At 39.9% G+C, this 17,866-nt stretch overlaps 1 protein-coding gene across 2 annotated transcripts in view; it reads right to left on the minus strand.

The window, feature by feature from the left end:
* Positions 1–4,860: 4,860 nt before the first annotated feature.
* The window catches only part of RALA (RAS like proto-oncogene A), a 91,228-nt gene continuing 78,222 nt past the window's right edge, over positions 4,861–17,866 (minus strand). For both annotated transcript variants that reach the window (XM_053553602.1, XM_053553603.1), the window contains exon 5: positions 4,861–6,895. In XM_053553602.1, coding sequence (XP_053409577.1) covers positions 6,773–6,895 — 123 coding nt within the window. In that variant the 3' untranslated portion in view covers positions 4,861–6,772. The remainder of the gene's footprint in view (positions 6,896–17,866) is intronic.

A 17,866-nucleotide genomic window follows, 5' to 3' on the forward strand; every position in this document is an offset into this window, starting at 1 on the left:
AAAAATTCTTGGAGAATGAAAATTCGTCAGCATTGCTTAACCATGGGTCAAAATGATTAGAAAGCCTCAATCTCGCCAGTAAAATTGTACTGACGATCTCTTCTTGGGTCAGAGCTTACATATCAGGGCCCAAAGAGAATATTTACCCCCACATTAATGGTCTCTTGAGTTTGTTTCACCCCTGCTGCCCCAGGCCTCCAGGGAGGCTGAGATTAGGAGCATTACCATACCTGATAGCTGTATCTCGAACCTGCCCTTCCTTTCAGGGACCTCAAGTTCCACACCCCCATTTCGCTGGCAGGAGCTCCTGATTTTGACTAGGGATACTCGGATGGGGTGGAAGAAACACGAGGGACTCAGCCAGCAGTTCAGGGTTGAGTCCTGTTCCTGCCTCTCCAGCCGTGACCTTGCACAGGCCACCTGCTGTCTGTAGACTCCACTTCCCTGGACTCAGGATTGGACATCTGAGGGTCTTTGCATTGCTGAGATTCAGTGAATACACAGGGGGGCCAACCTGAATCTTTGGTTCCTTCAACTAGAGTCTTCTGTTTTCTTTCTTTCTTGACTTGCCAATATAAATGGACTTCCAGAGGTATTTTCATGGTTTAATCAGTGCCAAAGAGAATATCACACAGAAACAGGATTTTATTGAGAACAGGAGACCAGGGACAGTTAAACCTTTCCTTTGGCTTAAAAAATATATATATATTCTATAATAAAAACAGCTTATTCTTTGTACATTCCTCACAATAATGCCTGTTTTGCAATTAAGAGCCTGAGGGTTGGAGCAAGTCCCTCAAGGCCAATAAGAAGGATGGAGGCTGAATTTGAATCTCAGTTCAAGCCCTGGGAGCCCTACTCTACTGTGCTGTCTCCATTTAAAGTGCCCCCTGCCCCTCCCCAGGACTTGGAAGGGTAAATGGGAAGAGCTGGAATTAGAGGCCAGAAGATCTGCTCTAACTCTGGTTCTTACATTACTCATGTGTCCTGTGCAAGTTATCTTTCTTCTGACCCCTAAGCAGAGGAAAAGGCTTATTATAAGGTGCCCCTAGAAAGGCCAACTTCTAGTGTTCCAGGAAAACCATCTAAGTTTCTTTCCACTAAATCTGGCATCTGTTACAAAGATCGGTTCATAAATAAACAAAAGAGCTGGCACATGACGCAACTCTCAGGTCCACAACCTGAAACTCCACTGCACATGCTCCACAGACCAGCACCTGTCAGCAGAGGCCCAGCAGATGTATCTGCTCCTTTCTTTCTTTCTTTTTTTCCTTTTTATGAGACAGACTTTCAGGGTAGAGTACCCTGGCATTATAGCTCACAGCAACCTCAAATTCTTGTGCTCAAGCAATCCTTCTGCCTCAGCCTCCCAAGTAACTGGGACTACAGGTGCCTACCATGATGCCCAGCTAGTTTTTCTATTTTTAGTAGAGGCAGGGTCTCACTCTTGCTCAGGCTGGTCTCAAATGCCTGAGCTCAAGCAATCCTTCCTCCCCGCCCATTGCCAAGCATGCACCCACAGGCAGTTGTCTACAACAGCTGCATGCAGAGGTTCTGGAGCACAGAACTAGGAAATTACTCTGTAGTTAAAAAGAAATATGCTTACTGATAAAAAGCACAGCCAAGCCCTGACTCCAGGCTCTCAAAGCTCTTAGCAACCAGGCTGTAAGCACAAGAAGCTGCTTTCCTGCTTATACAGCAACATCTGCAAACCTTCTCAAGAGCCCTGGAAATGAGTGGCTGCAGTCTCAGGGAAATCTCGGGCCTTTCTCACCTTAGCATAGGCTACTGAAGAGTCAGCCAAGGTCGTCTGAGCTCCACACTGCTGCCCCTTCTCTGTGCGGTGATTAAGAGCGTGGACTGGGCAGAGCCAGACTACCGGCTTCCAGACCCCGTTAAAAATGACTAGTTCTGTGGCTTTGGGCAAGTTGTTCATTGACTTCTCTATGCGTGCTTTGACATATGCAAAATAGGGGTTAATATCACTTACTTCACTGGGTTAAGTATTAATTTTAAATATACATAATCCTGCATGTAGGATGTGCTGTTTGCTATTGACATATGGGTTGACAATGATAAGAAAGGGTGGCCTAGCCCAGGGTGAGAACTAGACAATCTAAACTTACTTCCTCCAAACCTCTACAATTGCCCTTAACTCTTGTTTGTCCTTTACCCGTGTATCCCCAGCAGTGCCCACAACAGGGTCCGTTACAATGTATGGAAAACTAAAGGCATGCATGAAAACCTCGATTAACCTGCTACTCTTGACTACTAATTTACTAAAGCAGACTTTTAACACTGGTTTAAATAAGAAAGGATTACTCTGAAACCTCTATAGGAATTTTAGTAAATGCTTTGAGAGTTTCCCTTAACGTAGTAATAGGTGGCGGCCAAATTTTGTTTTACATCTTTGTCACAAAAATTTTGGAACATTCTTTTTTTTTTTTTTTCCGGTAGAGACAGAGTCTCACTGTACCGCCCTCGGGTAGAGTGCCGTGGCGTCACACGTCTCACAGCAACCTCTAACTCCTGGGCTTACGCGATTCTCCTGCCTCAGCCTCCCGAGCAGCTGGGACTACAGGCGCCCGCCACAACGCCCGGCTATTTTGTTGTTGCAGTTTGGCCGGGGCTGGGTTTGAACCTGCCACCCTCGGCATATGGGGCCGGAGCCCCACTCACTGAGCCACAGGCGCCGCCCAATTTTGGGACATTCTAATTCAATCTGAGACCAGAACTTAATCTAACCTTTGGTTGGTGCATAGTATTTGACATCATATCCCATGTTGATGTTAAGAATAAGTGACACATTGGCTTGCGCTTGTAGCTCAGTGGCTAGGGCACCAGCCACATACACTGGATCTGGAGGTTCAAACCCAGCTCTGGCCTGCCAAACTACAATGACAACTACAAAAAACAGCTGGGCGTTGTGGTGGGTGCCTGTAGTCCCAGCTACTTGGGAGGCTGAGGCAAGAGAAGCACCTAGGCCCAAGAGCTGGAGGTTGCTGTGAGCTGTGACACCATAGCACTCTACCCAGGGTGACATAGTGAGACTATGTCTCAAAAAAAAAGTGACACAGCAAGATTTAGTATCATGCCAATTGTAACTTAAACGTGCTCATTCTAGCATTGTTTGAGTGAAGTAAAAAATTAAAATGAATTGAATATTGGAAGGTTGTGCTCAATATTGGGCCAAGTTGTTTCTAACTCACAGGCTGTTTGATAGTTAATAGGCCAAGATTCCCCACCAGACATCAAATGTGAATGGCCTACATGGTAATGGGGTAGTCATTCCTGTTATAATTTGGAGATTAAATTGCCTCTGGAGTCATTCTGGTTAGAACATGAATATAAAGCAGTCCCCTATTCTTCCTTAAGTTTATAGTAGCATTTTAGAACATACACACTTGTGATTTTCATGACTGCATAACATACATCGTCTACGTCATCATGGCCATGACCGTCTTTCCACTTCTGAATGTTGGTTAAGCCTGAGCATCGATGACACTGTTATTTTGGAAATCTAATGTTACAAAAAGGAAGTCCCCAAACTGAGAGCTCAGGAGTGTTTTTAAATTGCTGGGTAGAAGACATAACACACCATTTCCAATGGCTTTTATCTCTTCCGAAATGTCTTAAGCTTCCCTCTGATACCATTTTACTTTGGCCTGAACAACTTCTACATATTTGTATGTGTAATATATAAAAATATAGTTATTTGTGGAACACGTGTCTAGGCAGTAAATTGTTACAGTTTCATAAAATCGACTTCACCTTCATCTTTTAAGAATGTTTTAAAATGCTGGTTATTTTATGGTATATTGACCCCTTTAAAGATGTTCTTCCATGTCTCCTGACCTTCCAAATTTCCAATAAGTCCACAATATTCAAATTGTTATTCTCCTATTTGTAAAGCACTGCTTTTCTGTCTTCTTGCAAAAATTTTCTCTTATCTATAATTTACAATAGTTGTCTGTAACATGCCCAGGTATAATTTTCATCTCATCCTGTCCAGGGTTCACTGAGCTTATTCCTATCTGTACATTCATGTCCTTCACCAAATTTGAGAGGCATTTATATTCTGTCTTTTTTTTTCTAGAGTATTCAGAGTTTATTGAAAGGCATACAAAAGCTCTACGGTTAAGACAAGGCTCAACATGGCCCACCCACATACGATGTGTCTTCAAATGTTCCTTCTGCCCCCTTCCACCCTTCCATCTCTCCTTTTTCTGGAATTCCAATTATATGCATATTATACTTTGACATTTTCCCACAGGTCCCTGACGCCATTTTCATTAAAAAGAAAAAAAAAGAAAAAAAAAAATTCAGGCGGTGCCTGTAGCTCAGTGGGTAGGGTGCCAGCCACATACACCAAGGCTGGCAAGTTCAAACCTGGCCCGGGTCAGCTACAACCATGAAAACTGCAACAAAATAATAGCCAGGTGTGTGGTGGGCACCAGTAGTTCCAGCTACTTGCGAGGCTGAGGCAAGAGAATCGCTTGAGCCCAAGAGTTTGAGGTTGCTGTGAGCTGTGACGCCATGGCACTCTACCTGGGGTGACAGCTTGAGACTGTCTCAAAAATAAATAAAAAATCTTTGTTTTCTCTGTTCTTCAGATAGGACAATTTGTATTGCTGTACCTTCAACTTCACTGACTACTCGTCCACTTTCATTCTGAAGGGAAGGCCAATATCTTTAAGATATTGTAATTTTCAGTTCTAGAATTTCTATTTGGGCATGTTAAAATATTTTCTATTTTTTTGCTAAATAAATAAATAAATAAACAAATCACTGCTAAAGATGCCCTGGTTGCTAAATCTGAATTTTACACGCTCCATTGTAAACATCAAGTAACACCACAAGCATTTTAAAAAAGGAAGTTTATTGGTCTTTAAATGGCTCAAATTGCAAATAAACAAATCGGGTAATGGCATCAGCCTAAGACATGTGATGCATCTTTGTCAGTTGGCTTCATAGCACCTCAGTACCCAGGAGAGGAAAGGTCTCAAAGCAAATCACAATGTTAGTGGTTAGGACCCCTGGTTAGGTAAGACTGCAGTGAGTACACACAGAGACGGCTGGGCCCGCTGGCCAGCGCCACCCTGCTAACTTCTGCATCTGACTAAGCCTATGAGAAACACGAAGTGGAAGATGTACATCTCAAACCCTTTAGGACAAATATTGTACATGAGAAGCTGGATGTAATATCTGAAGAGCTGAATTCCTAAAAAGCCTATTTTTCTTAACTTTACGTACACACCTGTTACCTGGAATGCCTGAAGACATCTAAGACCTGTTGAAATTTGGACTGAGAAAAAAGAAAGAAAACTCTTGAATTAACTGCCCTAGTCTCACTCCAAAGAGGAAAAGAAAAATCTGACAGTGGCATGTTTCCCACTGAAATCATGTTCTCAAATAGCGTGTGCTACAGTTTTTTCATGGGAACACCACATGATGGTGACGTAGCCTAAGTCTCGGTCTGTGTGCCAAACATATTTTCTACACTATACCTGGGTTTGACTGCTTGATGTTAAGAAAATGTAGCTATTCTTTATTATGAAAAGTAAAGAATGTAGTATTCTTTATTATGAACATAAGCAGACAACAAATACTCCTAACTGCTGTAAAGCCAAAATAACCTCATAAGTACAAACGCAGAAGTGAACAGGCGGTACGGTGAGCACGAGTGTTTTCCCAAAGTGTACCAGTGCACAACGCATTAGCTCTGCTGACATTTCTTCCTATGTCCTGCTCCCAGGAGATTAAAAACTTAACACAGTTACATGCTTATCACTGGCAGAAAAGGATTTCCAGGGACCAGCATCTTAGAGAAAAAAGACTGTTTACTCAAACATAACTGGGGCTGAAGCCTTGCAGTCTAAAATTATCTTACAAGTATATGCCAGCCCTTCATTTTAAATGACTTTATACTTTATTAGAAGCAATCAAGGAGCTCTGGAATCCTAGTTTCAAGAACCAGAGTATGGCACACATTTTAATTTGGACAGACTCCTAGCAGACAGTTATTTCTCAACTGAACCTCCTATACAAAAGTTATACTCCATGCTAGGCATATATTCTCTTGCCAGTACACAAGGGGCAACAGACCCCTGGCACCACTGAGAACACACCCAGAATGATGTAATTGGGCATTTTTCAGTTTCTAAATTAAGGCATATTCAAAAATTTCCACGTACAAGTTTACACCACTTTTCTAAGTTAATCACCAGGTAATTAATGCAGATTCACAGATGAATTACTCTCAGTTTAACTGTATGCAACAACATGCCAATAACTTTTTCTTCTATATTTTGCATAACAATGGTTTAAAAAAGTGGTACAGTTAAACTATCATGTTCACAACTGTCAGTTTTCAAGGCAGTAGAAGACCAAAACATTTTAAAATGATTTAAAATTTAAGCTTTATAATAACACCAGAGGAAGGAGCCTTTCCTCCCATTCCCCACCCCCATCTCATGTCTTTATTTAATAGATCAAGAAAGACTGCCCGAGACACACAAGCTCACAACGCTACATTCAGGACTGTGATACATGTAGGCAATTATGAAATCATGAACTCTGTTTCTTGGTGAAGCCACATTGATTTCTTTTTTAAGTAAATTTGGCTTTCGGTGCAGTTCCAATTCATGCTTTTAGTGATACGTAACAATTTCCAAAATGTTAAAGTAATTTCAGTCAATTGAGCCTTCAATGGCAATGCTTATAAATTATATTTATTAGTATGGTCAAGATAAGAAAGGAGTTTGGGCTTTGATTATAAAATGCAGCATCTTTCTCTGATTCTCTTGGCTAAACTTTTCCTCTTCTTTTTCCCATTCTTTTCTTTGCTGTCTTCCATTTTCCTGGCTCGAATTTCCCTCATTAAATCAAAAAATACCTAGAAAAAAGAAAATAGGGTAAATAAAGCAAAATATACAATATAAACTTAGTATTTCTCCAAATCACAGCAGTAAACCTTGGGGATAACAGAAGTACAAATATTTGAGATCTCTTGTCTGGGGAGTACAGAAAGAAGGCAGCACAAAACTAAAGTTTTAATGAAATTTGTACTTAATAACTTTGAATTATATTTCATAACTTGTTCCAAAGCTCCATTCTTAGAAATGGAACTGAGGAAAATGAGTGCTTTCTTTATGATCTTGACATCAGACACTAGAAAACAACTTTCTTTGCTACCCTCCATTTGAGAATTTATCAATTTTTGTCTGATGTCTAATAGGAATTTGCAAAAAATGAGATATTAGCACAATAATTAAAAAAATACTAGTATAGTAATTCAAAAGGTAATTTCAATAACATATGCTGCCTATTCTTTAATAGAGAAGGGCCTGGAACGACACAGACTCAAAAAGTATACGTGAATAGTGGTGAGTACACAACAAATACAGGAATGACTTTTACAGTCCACACTCTTGCATACTGGATTTCAAAAAAATTCAGTTATTACTTATAAAATTAAAACAAACTCAAAAAGACTAAAAGCTAGCATGATGTTTAAGAGATGATCAATGTCATAAGTATATGTACACCACATATACTTATTGTATACGTGTGTAAGTATATGTACCATTCTAACAGGTGTTTAGCTTTCCAATGGAAACCTTACCTGAAAAAGCAAGATGCAGAATAGGATATAGAGCTACCTGTGTGTTAGTAGGAAAAGAGTACACATGTGTTTATTTGCATTTGCAAAAAGAAATAATGAAATGATGAACCAAATTCTAATTATCAATTTTATTTTAAAGAGGAAGGAAAGAATATAGAGGGAATAATGAAGTATCTCTGAATATACCCTGTTACTCTGGAGACATAAATGTTTTATATATTCAAAAATGAAATTAAAAACAAAGAGGCAAACTCTAACAATTGAAAATCAAATTAAAACAAGTAAGACGAACTACGTTCCAAATTGGTGATATATTCATAGAGGGATCATATCAAGTACCTTGAAAACACAGTCTATAATGCTTAGAATAGATGCTCAGAATAAAAATAGAAACAAACTACCAACAAATAAAATAAGACAAATCTTAAAGTCCACTTTGTAGACTGTTGGTGACAGTGATATGTGTGGAGCTATTTTATAGATACACACAGCAGGATGACGCAAGAAAGTGATTAAGTTACTGTAGTTTAGAAACAAGATTTTCAGTGTAAGAAAAGATAAATCTGTAATGTTAAAATTGCAATAATGATATGATCACATTAAGAAAAATTTAATACCACCTATTTTCAGCACTATTTGCTGGAAGGACACTAAGCAATGACTGCCTAACAGCGAAGAGCAAATTAACACCTAGGCCGTGGCTGCTGAATACCATTCCTATCAAACCGAACCAGGTTCCTTAGATGAATGGCTGGTTCCTGATCTACAGACAGAAATATAAAATTTAAGCCAGAAAGCAAGAACCCTATTGGAGAGGGGCAAAGATGGCAGACTAAAAGCAGCCTGTACTCACCCATCTCAAGGAGAAGGTGAAAGGTTTGGGGTAGAGGTTTACTCATAGACGGACACCTCGGAGAGATTATTGTGAATCAACAGAGGAGCAAATGGAGATATCCAAAGCAGAGGAGAGAGGAAAGGTAATCCACTCAGCAAGATAAGAAGGTACTGGGGGAGGGTTAGGAGAGAGATCTTTGGGGCTCTGTACTCCCCCACCACAGTGGCCTTTAACTGATCAGGGAGCTGCTCGGAGACTGCAAGCCCTGCATGCAACAGCAGGCACAGTGGGGTCTACCAATGCCTGGTCCTGGGCTGCTGCAACAGGTGCCAGTCTGCGCTCTCAGTCCCTAGTTTGCAGAGGGGTCAGCTCTACTGTAGCCACTTCCCCATTAGCCCTGTCAGGTCGGGTTTTGGTGTGGTCACTGTGACTGAGCCACGCACCCCACCAAATCCCCCAATGGCTGCCTCCAGGGGATCTAAAAAGAACAGGCAGCACCCACCAGCCCTAAGCATCTGCAACCACCATCTTGTCATGCTGACAGTGCTACTACCAGGACTGTACAGCACTGCAGCAGCTGCCACTGTTCCACCTGGGCAGAGTGAGAGCTCCAGCCACTGCAACCTGGTGGGGCCCTGATGTCACCTCAGCCCTGCCAGGCATGGATGGTCCAGCAGCTGTGGCCCAAGGAGCCACCCTGTGGCTAGCTGCAGTCCTGGAACCTGCCCAGTTACCAGCCAAGACACCCAAACTGTTCAGGTACCCACCAAGAACCTGTGTCCAAAACAGGCCCACCAAGGTCGAGTGATCTCTGCATGCCCTCACCAAGGACCCAGGACCCACCCTGCCACTGGCTGCAGTTCTGCCATATGCCCAGGTACTCATTATTTCCTGTAACCTGCCCAGATGCCAGGCAAGGACATAACACCGCCTCTGGTGAGAGGGACTCCCAGCCCCCTGCCCAGGCTTTCAACAGGGGCCTGGACAAATATCCTCCAGTACCAGCTTGGACTGTGACAACCACAGAAGAAGGGGATGATGCAGGAGAAAAACTGCAGCACAGGCTCTCTGAGCATCGGCCCTTTTCTCGCAGGGTCAGACCTTTGGAATAGAACAAAAAAAGCACTCACTGGGGATTTATCATCCTTTTCACTAAGTAGAGAGTTCCCAGAAAGGGAGAACAGGTGTGCCACAAACTTATCAGCTGTGAGCTGAGAAAAGAGGTTTCAGATGAGAGGCCAGCAAAAGAATTCTGGCAACATGAGAAAATAAGTTAGTTTAACATGCCCAAAGGATCACGACAGATCCACAGCAACACCCTAACCAAAAGGAAATTACTGAAATGTCAGTAGGCTGGGCACAGTAGCTCATATCTGTAATCCTAGCACTCTGGGAGGCCAAGGCAGGTAGATAGCCTGACCTCAAGATTAGCCCAAGCAAGATTTAGACCTGATCTCTACTAAAAACAGAAAAACTAGCCAGCCATTTTGAAGAGGGCACCTGTAGTCTTAGCTATTCGGGAGGCTGAGGCAAGAGGATTGCTTGAGCCCAAGAGTTTGAGGTTGCTGTGAGTTTTGATGATGCTATGGCACTCTCCCCAGGGCAAAAGAAATGAGACTCTGTTACAAAACAAAACAAAACAAAACAAAAGCCCACAATAGACCCAACAGAAGAATCTCAGAGCTTAAAAACAAGGTTTTCAAATTAACCTAGTCAGTCAAAGATGCAGGGAAAAGAATAAAGAAGAATGAACAATCACTCAGAGAAATACGGGACTAGGTGAAATGAGACAATATTTGAATTATAGGGATCCCTAGGCAGAAGAAGAAAAAGCAAAAACTGTGGAAAACCTACTCCAGTGAATTACTGAGGAGAATTTCCCTGGTTTCATCAGAGATTCAGATCCAGACACAAGATGGTCATTACACAATGGGAAGATTTATAACACACAGCAAATATCTAAGTCACACAGTCAGTGCCCTGGCTAAAGTCCACATCAAGAAAATCTTACAAGCTGCAAGACAAAAGCAACAACTAACCTACAAAGGAATACCCATCAGGCAAACAGCAGACTTCTCAGTGGGACCTCAACAAACTTTTTAATCGTTCTAAAACAGAACTGTCAGCCAAGAATTCTGTATCTTACAAAACCAAGTTTCATAAATGATGGAAAAATAGAACACTTTTCCAGACAAGGAAGCACTAGGGGAATTTTTCACTACCAGATGTGCTCTACAAGAAATACTCAAAAGTGCATTATAACATGGAACAGAACCGTGTAAAGATATCCCAAAGTTAAAGCTCATAACTCTTATAAAATAATAGAAGAAGGAAACCAAAACAATAAGGTATCAGCTAACATGATGAACACAACAGTATCACACACATCAACACTAACACTCAACTCAACTTATTGCCCCACTTTAAAGACACAGACTGGCTGAATGGGTGAAAAAACAGAGCTCAAGTATCTGCTGTCTCAGGGAAATACATATAACCCACAAGGACACACACTGATAACTCAAGGTAAAGGGATGGGAAAAAATGTTACATGCAAATGGAAACCAAAAATAAGCACAGACATTCTCATATCAGATACAATCAACAGACTTTAAATTAAAAAAAATTTTTTTAAAGATGATCATTATATAATGGTAAAGGGAGCAATGCAACAGGAAAACATAACAACCTTAAATATATATGCACCTAACATAGGAGCTCCTAGATTCATAAAGCAAAGAAATAAATAGTAGCATCTTTTTTTTTTTTTTTTTGCAGTTTTTGGCTGGGGCCGGGTTTGAACCCACCACCTCTGGTATATGGGGCCGGCACCCTACTTCTTGAGCCACAGGCACTGCCCTAAATAGTAGCATCTTAACAGGGGACTTTAACACCCCACTAACAGGACTGAACAGATCATCAAAGCAGAAAATGAATAAAAGAAATGCCAGACTTAAACAAGACTCTATAATAAGTGGACCTAACAGACATTTACAGGATATTCTACCCCCAAACTACTGACTATCTGAATATACATTCTTCTTATCAGCACATGGGACATTTTCCAAGACTGGTCAAATCTTAGGCTGCAAGACAAGTCTCAGCAAATTCAAGAAACTTAAAATCATTCCATGTGTCTTCTTAGACCAAAGTGGAATAAAATTAGAAATCAATTCCAAGAAAACCACTCAATTCTACAAAAAGCCAGGAAATTAAACAACTTACTGCTGAACAATCCTTAGATCATTGATGAAATTAAGATGGAACTCCAAAGATCCCTTGAACTGAACAACACAGTGGACACATGCTTTCAAAATCTATGGGATATAGGAAAAGCAGTCTGAAGGGGAAAATTCATAGCTTTAAAACAAAATTCATAGCTTCATCAGAAAAATGAAGACCACAAATTAACAACTTAATGTCACACCTCAAGGAACTAGAAAAAGAACCCAACGAAACCCATAGCCAGCAGCATAAAAAAAAAAAAAAAAAAGCTCAGAGCAGAACTAAATGAAATGGAAACAAACAAAAACCAATACAAAAGGATCAATGAAACAAAAAGTTGGTTCTTTGGAAAGATAAAATTTGACACACCACTAGCAAGATTAACTAGAAGTACAAGAAAAAGGACGCAAACAAGCTCAATCAGAAATGAAAAAAGACATTACGACTGATGCCACAAAAATATCTGTGACTATTCTGAAAATCTCTATGCACACAAAGTTGAATATCTAAAGGAAATGAATAAATTTGGGGAAATACACAACCTCCCAAGCTTGAATGAGGAAGAAATAGAAATTCTGAACAGACCAATACTGAGTAGCAAGATTGAAATAGTAATAAAAAATCTCCCAACCAAAGGGCGGCGGGAAGCAAGCCCTGGACTAGATGGATTCACAGCAGAATTCTACCAGAACCAATCTAATGAAATTGTTCCATAATATCAAGAAATAGGGAATCCTTCCGGATTCATTCTTTGAAGCCAGTATACCTAGGAAAGGACACACACAAAAAGAAAACTACAGACAAATATCCCTTATGAACATAGATGCAAAAATCTTCAACAAAATACTAGCAAACCAAATCCAATAGCACATCAGAAAGGATCAAATATGATCAAGTGTGTTTCGTCCCAGGATTGCAAGGATGGTTCAACATACAGAAATCAATAAATGTGATTCACCACATAAACAGAATTAAAGACAAAAAGTATGATTACCTTAATAAATTCAAAAAAAGAATTAGATAGAATCCAGCACTCCCTTTAGGATAAAAACCCTCAACAAACTTGGCATAGAAGGAACATACCTCAAAATAAAAGCCATATATGAGAAAACCACAACCAATATTATACTGAATGAGGAAAAGTTGAAAGGATTCCCCCTAAGAACTGGATCAAGAAAACGATACCATCACTTATATTCAACATAGTATTGGAGGTCCTAGCCAGAGCAATCAGGCAAGAGAAAGAAGTAGAAGGTATCCAAATTAGGAAAGAAGAGGTCAAACTATCCCTGTCTGTTGATGACATGATCTTTTATCTAGAAAACTTGAAAGATTCCACCAAAAGACTCCTAGGCTGATAAATATACTCTGTAAAATCTCAGGTTACAAAATTATTGTACACAAATCAGTAGTAATTCTATATAACAATAATGGTCAAACTGAGAGTCAAACTAAGGACTCAATATCATTTATAATCACTACAAAGAAAACGAAATACCTAGAAATACACTTACCCACAGAGATGAAAGATCTCTAGAAGGAGAATCATGATGAATATACTGAGAAATACTGATGGAAGAAATTACAAATGACACAAACAAATGGAAAATCACCCCTTACTCATGGATTGGCATAATCAAGATCATTAAAATGTCCATTCTGCCCAAAGTGATTTTTTTTTTAATTGAGACACAGTCTCACTTTGTCACCCTCGGTAGACTGCCATGGTGTCATAGCTCACAGAAACCTCAAACTCTTGGGCTCAGGCGATTCTCTTGTCTCAGCCTCTCTAGTAGCTGGGATTACAGGTGCCCGCCACACCACCCGGCTATTTTTTTTTTTGTTGTTGTTGTTTAGCAGGCCCCAGCCGGGTTCAAATCCATCAGCCCTGGAGCATGTGGCCAGCACCCTAACCACTGAACTACAGGTGCCCAGCCTGCTGAAAGTGATTTATAAATGTAAACCAATTCTTATCAAAATACTGTCTTATTTCACAGACTTAGAAAAACATCATCCTAAGCTTCCTCAGAAATAAAAAAAAAAGACCCTAAATAATAGCAAAATTAACAAACCTGGAGGCATCACATTTTACTTCAAGTTATACTACAAGGCTATAGTAACCAAAAACATGTACTGATACAAAAGTAGAGAAGTAAATCCATGTAATCCATTGCAGAACAGAACTCAGAAATAAAACCATATAGCTGCAACCAATTGATTTTTGACAAAGCAGACAACATACACTGGGGAAAGGAAGGCCTACTTAGTGGGAAAACTGGATAGCCAAACGCAGAAGAATGAAACAGGAACCCATATCTTTATTTATTGATATATTTTTTTTTTGAGACAGAGTCTCATTATGTCACTCTTGGTACAGTACCTGGCATCACAGCTCACAGCAATCTCAAACTCTAAGGCTTAAGCAATTCTCTTGCCTCAGCTTCCCAAGTAGCTGGGACTATAGGCGCCTGCCACAACGCCTGGCTACTTTTTTGTTGTTGCCATCGTTGTTTAGGAAACCCAGGCTGGGTTTGAACCCACCAGCCCTGGTACATGTGGCTGGCACCCTAACCACTGAGCTACAGTGCCGAGCAAGGACACCTATCTCTTGTCATATGCAAAAATTAATTCAAGGCTCAGTGCCTGTGGCTCAAGTGGCTAAAGTGCCAGCCACATACACCTGAGCTGGCGGGTTCAAATCCAGCCTGGGCCCGCCAAACAACAATGATAGCTGCAACCAAAAAAAATAGCTGGGCGTTGTGGCAGGCGCCTGTAGTCCCAGCTACTTGGGAGGCCGAGGCAAGAGAATGGCTTGAGCCCAGGAGTTGGAGGTTGCTGTGAGCTGTAATGCCACAGCACTCTACCCAGGGCAACAGCTTGAGGCTCTGTTTCAAAAAAAAATTAATTCAAGATGGATAAAAGACATAAGTGTAAGGCATGAAACTGGAAAAATTCTAGAAGAAAACTCTTTATGTCTGCAAAAGCAACAACAAAAATAAAGAAATGGGACTTAATTAAATTTAAAAAGCTTCTGCACAGCAAAGGAAATAATAATCAACAGTGAACAGACACTCTACAGAGTGAGAGAAAATATTTGCAAACTATACAAATAGTTTAGTATAGATATTAGTCCTGATAAAGGACTAATATCCAGAATCTACAAAGACCTCAAATTAGCAAGAAAAACCAAACAACCCTATCAAAAGTGGGGGAAAAACATGAGCAGAAAATTTTCAGAAGAAGATACAGAAATAGCCAAAAAACATAGAAAAAATGCTCAACACCAGTAATCACCAGGGCAATGCAAATTAAAACTACAATGATATGCCACCATATTCCTAGCAGAATGACCGTATTTATTTTTTTAGCTTTCTAAAAAGCAAAAATACAACAGATGCTGGCGTGGATACAGAGAGAAAGGAATGCTCATACTGTGTTGGTAGGACTGCAAATCAGTATAACCTTTATGGAAAACAGTATGGAGATTCCTGAAGGAATAAATGTAGACCCATCTAGCAATCCTACTGCTGGGTAACCACCCAAAGAAAAATTATCATTTAATCAAAAAGAGACCATTTGAAGGTTTATTGCAGTGCAATTCACAATTGCAAAGGTGTGGAACCAACCTAAGTGCCCATCAATTCATGAGTGCATAATGGGTGTGTATAATATATATATAATATACACATATATTTTTTTTTTAAGTTTTTTTTTTTTTTTTTTTTGTGGGTTTTTTTTTTGGCCGGGGCTAGGTTTGAACCCGCCACCTCCGGCATATGGGACCAGCGCCCTACTCCTTGAGCCACAGGCACCACACAATATATACATATATTATATACATATATACCACGGAGTACTATTCAGCCATAAAAAAGAATTAAATAATGTCTCTTGCAGTAATGGAAGGGAGACCATTATCCTAAATGAAATATCTCAGAAATGGAAAACCAAACACCACATGTTCTCAATTATAAGTGAGAGCTAAACAATGGATCCACAAGGGCAGAGAGATATAAAGGACGCTGGAAACCAAGATAGGGGGAAGGCACAGGCTAAAAACTTACCTTTTGGGTACAATGAATACTATTCTGGTGAGGAACCCACCAAAAGCTCTGACTTGAGTCTTATACAAGGTACCCATGTAACAAAAACATTTGTAATATTTTGAAATCAGAAAAAAAAAAAAAGAAAGCTATCAAAGATTAATGGGCTGAGTCAAATGGACACAGGATCAACTAAAGGGCCATGAATTGGTTAAGGAAGGAAAAAATTGAGCATTAAAAAAAAAAAAAAAAAGAAGAAGAATGCAACAGACTGCAACACAACAATGATATAAAACCCGAGAATTCTTGTGATTCTATTTCCCCAGAGACTGGGGATTTTGGAAGACCTCTGCTTCAAGTTCATTGGTAACTAGCTAGAGCAGGAAGCCTCCATTCTAACTAAATGCAATTATCAGAGTACGCCTAGTACTGTTTTCTAATGCAGATACATCACTGTGGAAAGGTTATTATGTGTATAATTTTAGATCAGCCTCTGCAATAAATTTCCAACGAATCCCTATTCGAAAGTGCCAAGGTCATTTTAACTAGCAAATACAGTGGGAAACTTTAAAAGTCTTCATTAGCTCATTTAATGAATTAAAGCTAAAGGAAGTCCTTCCAACTGCCAAGTGGAAGGAAATGAGTAACTAGGGATAGGAATAAAGCACTGGTGTTGATAAACCCAGACAAATGATAATCCTCTAAGCACAGGGCTTCCTTCACTTTTGTTTAAAACGGACATTCTCAAATTCACTTCTCTCGCCTTTCCTCCTTCCCTCTCCTCCTCCTATCTCCCTCTTTCTCCTTTCTATTTTTACTTTTTTTTTTGTAGAGACAGAGTCTCACTTTATGGCCCTGGGTAGAGTGCCGTGGCCTCACACAGCTCACAGCAACCTCCAACTCCTGGGCTTAAGCGATTCTCTTGCCTCAGCCTCCCGAGTAGCTGGGACTACAGGCGCCCGCCACAACGCCCAGCTATCTCCTTTCTATTTTAAAACAACACAGTGTGTACAAAATTGGGCTTTTCAAATTCCAGACTAGAGACCATAGAAAGTCCCTCTTCTTATATAAATCAAATTAAAACTAACCAAAACAAACATATGGGCTCATAATGCTTAGCTTAGAATACTTCTAGATGAAAAAATATATAAAACTTATTACATCTCTCTAAAAAGAATCACAGCTATTAGCTTAAATCTAAATCTTTGTCTTCAACGGTTTCCTCACTTTAAGTACTTAGTAGTCCCTAGTTCACATCACAGACAACAGTAAATTTTCAAATGGATTAAGGATCTATTATAAAAGCTAAATCAAAAACAAAGTAAAAAATTAAAAAGATTTTTAAGTTTAGGATGGGAAAAAGCTTTTTTAAGAAAGCCACAAAACCCAGAAATCACAAGGGAATACACTGACAAATTTGACGACATAATCTTTAATGTTTTTCCACAGCAAAAGACAAAATAAACAAACTTAAAAGATATGGCACAGATTAGGAAACAACATCTACAAAATATAAATGGACAAAGGGTTAATGTCCTTAATAAAACTGGACTTACTGAGTCAAAAAATAAAAGTAAACCACTAGAGTAATGGGCAGAAGGGACATGATAGAACATATACAAATAGCTGATTGATCATAAGATGCTCAGCTTCATTGGTAATCAAGAAACACAAATTAAAACAATGACTTACCCACCTCACTGGTGATTTTTAAAGGCTGTTTTAATTAGTGCTGGCAAAACTGTGTGGAAAGGGTTTTCTCACACAATCCCTTTTTGGAGGGTAGCCTGTCGTTATAATTTAAAATGCACCTTAGTTCTTACTCTTGCCTGAACGCTTGTTTGTATAGGTTCAGCCATCACTAATCCAAAAATTCCAAATCTGAAACACTCCATAATCTAAAACTTTTCTGAGTGCTGACAGGATACCAAAAATGGGAAATTCCACACCTGACCCTGTGTAATAGGTCATGGTCAAAACTTTGTTTCATGTATAAAATTATTAAAAATATTGCATAAAGGGCCGTGCCCATAGCTCAGTGAGTAGGGCGCCAGCCACATACACCAAAGCTGGCGGGTTTGAACCCGGCCTGGGCCAGCTAAACAACGACAACTGCAACAAGAATATAGCCGAGTGTTG

Source organism: Nycticebus coucang, chromosome 11 (genome assembly GCF_027406575.1).
Source record: "Nycticebus coucang isolate mNycCou1 chromosome 11, mNycCou1.pri, whole genome shotgun sequence".
Lineage (NCBI taxonomy): Eukaryota > Metazoa > Chordata > Mammalia > Primates > Lorisidae > Nycticebus > Nycticebus coucang.